At 40.3% G+C, this 8,137-nt stretch overlaps 1 protein-coding gene across 4 annotated transcripts; it reads right to left on the bottom strand.

Annotated features, from left to right (window-relative positions):
• Positions 1-1,216: 1,216 nt before the first annotated feature.
• Positions 1,217-7,734, bottom strand: LOC119195408 (adenylate kinase 7). 4 transcript variants are annotated; one of them, XM_037450326.2, is made up of 19 exons: positions 7,486-7,734; positions 7,227-7,385; positions 6,711-6,825; positions 6,539-6,633; positions 6,350-6,460; positions 6,116-6,199; positions 5,915-6,003; positions 5,737-5,827; positions 5,525-5,602; positions 5,292-5,441; positions 4,963-5,091; positions 4,722-4,827; positions 4,369-4,497; positions 4,205-4,270; positions 3,920-4,117; positions 3,367-3,584; positions 3,111-3,269; positions 2,988-3,027; positions 1,217-2,422 (listed from the first exon to the last, which is right to left on the bottom strand). In XM_037450326.2, the coding sequence occupies exons 1-18, from the start codon at positions 7,567-7,569 to the stop codon at positions 2,992-2,994; spliced, it is 2,097 nt and encodes a 698-aa protein (XP_037306223.2). In that variant the 5' UTR covers positions 7,570-7,734; the 3' UTR covers positions 1,217-2,422; positions 2,988-2,991. The 4 variants fall into 4 exon arrangements, with proteins under 4 accessions (XP_037306223.2, XP_037306225.2, XP_037306222.2 ...); XM_037450328.2 differs by having other exon boundaries at positions 3,187-3,269; XM_037450325.2 differs by having other exon boundaries at positions 1,217-3,027.
• Positions 7,735-8,137: the final 403 nt, after the last annotated feature.

Here is an 8,137-nt window from a genome sequence, read left to right as displayed (position 1 = left end):
AAAACCTTCCCCATGGTGTTCATTTATGATACTCGCATTGATGTAAAAGTAAAAAGGTGTCAGAGCTCTTTGATCCCTGGTACTTTTTCTGTAAATAACGTTAAAATCATAAGCATGTTGCAACAAAACTGACACACGCAGACCCAAAAGTGGCAGCCAGATTGAACAGCTGGAGCACACATGCCAAATAGAAAAATACTTCATTGCGGAAAATTGCCTAGTATGTGTTAGTTGTGTTAGTTGCGTGTCCTAAATAATTCTAAATATAACCTTGAGAGAAATAATTATTTGAACTAAATGTTTTAAAAATTTTGATTGCACTCATGATGCGGCAGAAGGATAAAGAGAAAGTTTTCAGATCTTTTAATCCAGTTCATCAGGTTTTAGTTCAGAGCCACAACTCACACATTACTGCTTTAGTTTTCTGCTTTGGGCAAAAACATATTCCACGTTGTTTGTGTGTCCTTTTCTGGCTGTGAGAATGAAATAAAAAACAGTATATTTAAGTCTACATATTTATTTGATTGTTTGAATATGTTTTTAATACAATTCCACCAATTTTGGTGTTTATTATACTGTTTACTATGCCTACCGTTCAGAGATTAGTGTATCATGAGCGTAGCTTGCAGCAGGGAGGAGCAACAGCTGGAGGTCACCTAAGGTCACCTCTTCCTAACTCCACACAGCCAGCTTTCCACTCGGACATGCTGACCTTTGAAACAGGACAGGCCGTATGGACGCATGTGGGGGACTGGTTTGCATGCATGGTGGAACACGTCTGCATACAAAATATACACACACACGCACACACACACACACACACACTCTGACTTTCTTCAGGCCGCTTTATTAACCAGCAAAAGCAAACACTGCTGTTAAACGTAAAAAAGTGTGTGTGTGCATGTGACTGTGTGCTCTGGTTTGAGGTACATTACAGCAGGTTAATATGGTCAACACATGGGTTCTGAATGAATTAATATATGACAATAGATGCAGAACCTCCCGTGTGTGTGTGTGTGTGTGTGTGCGTCAATAGAAACATTGAGATGGTTCACCCACTTCCCTTTCCACATACATCCGTGGCATATTGTGTGCGTAGGTGTATGTGTGGTCTTCTTCTAGTCTTTTCAAGCACTAGCAGATGTTAGGTTGACCACCACGGTGGTGGTAGGTGCTATTTCCATTTTTGCTGTGTGTGTGTGTGTGTGTGTGTGTGTGTGTGTGTGTGTGTGTCAGAGTGAGGTCTGAGGTGGTCTCAGGAAGCCATGTTGTTTTAGGGTTTAGGTCACAATAACCTCTACCACTCTTGTAATGATCTCACACAAACACACAGACACAGACCATTCGGCACCATGGGCTATTATAGAAATATACTCAAACAACCCCTTTTCTTTTACCTAAACCGTCTGTGTCTTTGTTGTAGGTGGAGGATGAGGTATACACAGTGTTACTAGAATAAGAGGGGGGGGGGGTAGTTTTGTGACGTAGAAAACAGGGGCTCATGGGAAGTGGGTTCGTGGGTGGGCGGAAGAAGGAAGTGGAGGAAAACAAGACGTGAGGTGCAAAAGTTAGAGAAGTGTGTGTGATGTTGGTGAAAGTCTCCCCGGAGGACTCCGCTTGAGCCGACGCCCTTTTCATCTTCGCTTGTTCAGGTGAGATTTCTCACTAATACACTATTTCTGGCTTCCTAAATGGCAGGTTTTCCATTGGACCGGGACCTCTGGCTGTGACCACTGAGGGCTTCTGAACGTTGAATGTTTTTTATTAACTCTCCTATTAGTAAATGCAATAATAAGGAAACAGGTACACGAGGAGTAGGACACTGTTTTTGGCCTGTTGAAGTGTCTTTTCCCAGCATGCTTTGCAGCCTGCGAGAAGTCTCACTACAACTGGAGGCAGCTGGACCATCTGGGATGATGACTCATGTTTTCCTAAAAGGACCTGAGAGCAAACACAGCTTCGGCTATTTACATTGAATTCTCTTATTTTCTTCCAAACTTCTTTACAGCTTGAGGATGAAGCTTCAAAGGATCTTTTTTTTTCTCGAGTGTATAAAAAATGACAGTAATTAGGGACAATGATATCCTCTTTTTAAAGCGCTACTGAAACAAGGAAAGGGCTGGCTGACTCTGTGTAAACTGAATGACACACACACACACACACACGTTAAAGACATGAATTATGGGAAGTGTGTATGTTTGGCAGAAGATGTCGTCATTTCTCCCTATAAATAGGGAATTAAATGTCAGTGACAATGCTGGAGGTTTTTGCATCTTTGTTATTTTCTTTCCAGGAGTCTCTGGTGCAACCACCTTTTACTGTCACATGACCTCCAAACTCAGTTGCACACCCCCAAATACCTCATGACCTCCCCGGTGATGGAATTCCTGCACCACCTTGTGTTGAAAAAGCAGACTTTAGCCTAAATGAAAACGAAAGTTGAACAATTTACACAACATACAAGAAATACAATGTCATGTAAATTCGAAATAACTATAAGAGTGACAATGCTTTTTATCTAATGCATTTTTAATGAATGAGTTTAAAATGTTTAAACTTTGTCTGCTGGATTACAACCAGTCAGTATGCTTCTTCCAGTAAGAGTTAAATCAAGTTTGTATTATTTGATGATTACAATGTATTTTGTTGCATTAGTGACACATATTTCATAGTCAAGTCATTTAAGTTTAGTTTTCATATTCCCAAAAGGACCCAATACTTTATTTTCCTTCCTGACATATATCTGATTTCCAAACAATCAGTATGTCTATAAAGGTGTAGACCCTTTTACACAAAACAATTATATCCAATAGCATCCCTCAACATTTCAATTCGATTTAAAATGGCAATTTCTGCTTACTGTAATCTTAATCTTAATAAATAATTCACTTGAAACCGCAGAATTGATATTGAATAGATAGGTTAGAAACTCACAAGCATTTGTTTTAAAATGAAAGAAAACACAACCCAACAGCTGCTGTTATTACCAGCTTATGAATCATTGTTGTTTCTCAGTAGATGTTCAGCCTGCAAAAACAAAACGACTGTCAGTAACAGTAATTAACAGAAGAAAAAGCTGCTCGTTAGGAGAACCTCTGCTCTGTAAATACCAGAAACGCAACAGGTTCCTCTGGCTTGATCTTGGAGCAGTCTAACATGGCTTCAGAGAGCGCGGGCATCACGTACTTCATCAGATAGTTCCTCAGAGGAAGAGAGTGAGCCTCCAGCAGCTCGTGCTCCTGGCGCTGCACCTCGGACGAATTCCTCTCCTGATGACGATGGGTGACGACACACTGTCACTGCAGGTACGCTGCGCAAGCCCACTGTGGCATGGTAAACCCATCCCTACCATCTATGAACACTTACCCACTCCTCATACTGAGCCGCCATCTCGGCCAGTGCGGCTTCATTTCTCCGTTTCCTGTCGGCAGCCTCTTCCGTCACTTTCTGCTTCCTCTCCTCGTCTCGCTTTCTCTCCTCCTCCTCCAGCTCCTCCGGACTCGGGCCATAGTTTTTGGGAATCCCCACGATCTTAATGATCTTCTGCGTTACACCTGTGTGTTCAGGGTTATCTGTAGGGACCTCTGGGGAGGGAAAAAGAAGGAAGTAAGTTGGCAACCTACGAGCATCAAGGTTACACGATGAAGATTGTTTCATGGCACAACATTTCTTAATATGTCAGATGATGGAATGGGGGAATAGATTATTACAGTTCTTTTTACGATATGTCTCGCTGGCTGGTAGGGGAAAAAACTGGAACCAACAACAAAACAAAAATTAGATTTCAAGAAATTCTGAAAGACACAAAAGTTCCCTTTCAGTTGCAGCTTAAAGAAAAAAACATGTTTTTTTGTTCACGTTTAAGGTCAATACTCCCCCAATGGAATAATAAGAACTACATGTCTTTTGAGGAGAGTACCAATATGTTCTGGGTGAATCTCCAGCTCATCAAAGTAGTCCAACATGGTTTCCTTCGCTGCACTGAGTTGCCTGTATCTCATCAAGCGAGGGACAAATTCCTCTTGGGTGTAACGCATTTTCTCTGCAACACTCTGTGGAAGTTCCTGAGCTCTCTTTGTCAGGTAATCATCCGTTGCGTTGAGGACAAAAACATGCTCTGCAAAACATGAAACACTTATAAGAATAAGAACGCTTTGTAATATTAGTGGATATAGTTTGGGGTTTGGTTGTGTACATCAACAACCTGGAGTAATCATCTTGTTGTACACAGGTTTTTTGGGCCTCAAACCCTGGTTCTCTGTGTCCTCATCTGCATAATAAATAATAGAAACACTGCATTAATATTAGTGGTATCAATATTTATAAACATGACTATTGTAATTAAGTGAGTGAATGAATCAAACATACCAGAGAAAATCAGCCTTGCCTGCTCATAAGACTTGGGAAAGCCATCAAGAACAAATCCTTGGTTCCTGCATGGCTTGGAGTTCAGCTTTTCTTTCAAAATGTCAAAAACTAGATGGTCAGACAGTCGACCTAATGGACCAAAACAATTGTTTGTGATCAACTAAAAGACTCTATGCGACAACAACCCAAATGCAAAGGTCTCAGCAAAATGAGCACAACCCTCTGCGTCAGTTTTAGCATGCAAGTTTGAATTAAACCAAAAGCTGCAGATGTCAGACATCCAGACAACAACTTTTAACATCAATAAACCAAACCATGTCGCTCATATTTTGAGATGGGGTTCGTCAACTAACCTTCATCCATTTCCATGCTTTTGTTAATTTGCTCCAGTTGTTTTTGTGCAGCAGTGACTTCCTCTTCGCTGAACATCTCCGGGTCACATCTACTCACTATCTCCTTCTGCAGGATAGACCAAGAAAAATGAAAAAAATGGACAAATACTCTACATTTGTAGTGAGTCTCGGAGAGCTCAAAGTAATGAGATAGACATGTAATCGGTGTGGTAGACAAAAGCGATCCCTTTACGCCACTGACCAGCTGTGTGATATTTTCCTCAATGACCTCTTTGATCTTGATGTGGTGTATTTTGTAATGACTGCACAGCTTCTCGGCAATAGTCGTTTTACCCACTGCTGGAGGTCCAACCAGGCATATTCTGATTGGCTGTGACAATGAAAGGGAAAAAGGAAATTTTTGCAGCTGTTATCTGGGATCAAAATAGCTTTTGCACCCCAAATACCCCATCAAGGTGCTTGAAAGGTTTTGGATTAGTGTTCTGACCCATTGAATCTGGCCACACTGTTGGATCAAAGTAACAGGAATAAATTGAAATGTATTTAAATATTTTCTGCTATCTGTCTCACATGAAGCCGCCTGGTGTTTTTGTACTCCTCAACGATGCTCGCCATGTTTTCAACCATGCCAGCTTCAGATGTCCAGTGGAGACGGAAGGAGTCTTTGATAATGAAAGCATCCAGGCGGAGGTTGATGCTAAGGTATTCCAATTCTCCTGGCTGAAAAGGGATTTCAACATTAGGAGATAATCCAGACTACATTCTAATTATTTTGAAATTACAATAAACATTTCACACTTTACCTGAAAAGCCTTCATGGCAATGGCATCCTGCTGAGGTAATTTGTTAATTTTTCCAGCCCCAAGTGTATCGCTTATGACCTGATGGGTTGAAAGTCAGGGAATAAGATTCATTGCCATTTTCCCCTTAACAGTTGACAAAGCTTATACTAGATTACATGATATTTGAAGAATATTAGGTGTATTGCTGCATTCAGGGTCATCATTAAGGTTACCTTTACAATATCCTCTAAAGTGTTCTTGGAGTCATCAACAGCAAGGATGTACCTGGACTTTGGCTTGAGTTCAACGATGTTTCGGATCACTCTGAAAAAGAAACATAATTCAGCCTTTTGTTTTTCCTATAATAAAATAGCCACAGTATATATGCAGATGTAAAGAAAATAAAATCACCCTGCAAGATCATTTACGTGAATCGTGGGGATATGATTTGTGCCCTTTCCAAAGAGAGGAACTTTTGGAAGCTGCATCAACCAGGACTCCTGTGAAAACACAAAAAGATTTTTGCATTACAGATCATATTGTAAATTTGGATATTAGTGAATTCAAAGATATGCAATATACTGAGTTATTACATTTCACATTCATATCTACCTTGAAAAAGTAGTTAAAGAGGTTCTCTCCCTTTCCGTACTGAAGTCCACTAGCTACAACATATCCAAACAACTTGGACTTTTTCTGAAATATAAATACCACACAGACCCCTTATTTTTCTGTTTTTCTTTTTCATTTGTTAAACACATTTCCTGGTTCAAAAAGTTAAATTCTACAATGCTGTTGGGATATTTGCAAAGTATGTAGAAACTTATATCTGTAAAGAGTACATACACCTCTAACTAGTTCCAGCACAACTTTCTCCACATTATTGTGTTTTCTAAAATTGGGATGTGGCCTCCTTCTTCTGAACTGTTCCTCTGTCAGCAGAACATCTGATTGGTCCTGAAGAGAAACATACTAGTTTAAACGTTTGTGATTTATTCATAGGACAAGTTTGCAAAGGTCTTCCTACAGGCTCACCGGACTCTGTGGCTTGCTCATGGCCCAGGTCATCACACTTGAGACCAAGATGAACATTTTTCGAGTCTTGAAGTTCTCCATTTTGGCACTAAGGGCTGTGGTTAAACGCAGAAAAGAGTACAAGAACGAAAAAGGAAACAGCAAAGCCGGTCCATTGTAATTCCTCCATTACCTGTGACTGCCCATGTCGCTTCTTCAATCTGTTGTTGTGTTGCACTCTCTGAGATGTTGTACACCACCACGTCACACTCCAGCAGGCGCTCCAGAAGCTCCTCTCGAGTTGATGACTACCAAAAAAGATTAGATATCCAATTATAAATAGTCTGTCATTGCTTACAAATAGAACATGTAGTTATGATAGGACTCCATAACAGAATCTTATGATATTAGATCATTATTATCAATGCATTGTTAAAGGATAATTTCATTGGAGTATTTAAGGAGCCAGTTTTAACTACGTGGCAATTAAACACATGACAGCCTACAAAATGATATGTTTTGCAATAAAGACATCGTTAGACTAGATTCAAAGTTAATGCTAAAAAGTGGCCTACAACATGTGCTTTTGTTGTGGCAAACGATTATAACAGAATCCCATATACTTTACATGTAATGTTAGTATAATGCTGGAGACAAAGTGAATATTGTCAACATTCCTTCCTCATTTAACAGCTTAGTCATCACTCACCGTGTACTTTTCAAGCAGAAAGTCGCCATCACCTTCTTTGCTGGAAGGAGACACCGTTCCTACTATTTCAAAAGCAGCTTCACCTCGACTAGAACTTTCCACTGCGTGGGCTTCATCCTCTTCAGAGTCCTCCTCCGCCACGCCCGAAGTGGATAAAAACTGTTGACACGGTCACAACATACGCGGTAACAACACAAGTGGATGACAAGCGGGCAGCTTGTTGATTAACGTGAGCTAACGTTAGCTTCACCAGCGTTACCTTAGCGATGTGCATGGAGGAATATCTGTCGACGTCGTTGATAAAAATACGTCTGGGGCGAGTGTGTTGCTTTTTATCCCGCATTTTAAAAATGCGGTTTGTGGTTAGATACGCGTTAATGCGTTGTGTAGTAATGATTCACGTTGTTACTCAAACGTGGGTCAAAGCTCTTATTAAATAGTTTGACCAGCTAAACTTAGTAGTGAATGTTAGTATCCGGGTCCGTTGCTATTGACTCTCTTCGGTTGCCAAGGGTCGGCCAATGAAATGCTGCGCTGAGAATACGTAATGTTGACATGTCATGTGACATCACGTATTCCACGTTCGCCACTGACAGCACAGGTTAAATTAAAGCTTTTATTTATTAGTTTGTCGATTCAAATGGTCTGATTATAACATGGTGAGTCCAAACATACTGGATGAATCATTTCAATTCTAATCATGATGACTTCAAATGACTTACTGTTCATAATTGTCATAGCGTGACATTTATTTTTGTACATGCGTAACACAGTTGTCCATTGATGCCCCATGGTGTATTTTAGTCTCACCATGCCGTTGTTGCATTGATATGATGACACAAGAGAGAAGGTATGTTTCATTGTCATTGCCATGTGGCAACAGTTTTCCAAGAGAAGCTATAACATTAGAA

This window comes from Pungitius pungitius, chromosome 20, assembly GCF_949316345.1.
Source record: "Pungitius pungitius chromosome 20, fPunPun2.1, whole genome shotgun sequence".
Classification (NCBI taxonomy): domain Eukaryota; kingdom Metazoa; phylum Chordata; class Actinopteri; order Perciformes; family Gasterosteidae; genus Pungitius; species Pungitius pungitius.
The sequence above is the reverse complement of the archived record's forward strand: the minus strand, read 5'-3'. Positions and strand labels throughout refer to the sequence as shown.

What these genes read in the sequence shown, in the direction of transcription:
- LOC119195408 (XM_037450325.2), bottom strand. Translation starts at nt 7,569, where the DNA reads ATGCGGGATAAAAAGCAACACACTCGCCCCAGACGTATTTTTATCAAC. An exon ending in TGAGCAAGCCACAGAGTCCG is followed by an intron (nt 6,461 to 6,538) that starts GTGAGCCTGTAG and finishes GTTTCTCTTCAG; the next exon opens with GACCAATCAGATGTTCTGCT. An exon ending in CTTTAGAGGATATTGTAAAG is followed by an intron (nt 5,603 to 5,736) that starts GTAACCTTAATG and finishes TCAACCCATCAG; the next exon opens with GTCATAAGCGATACACTTGG.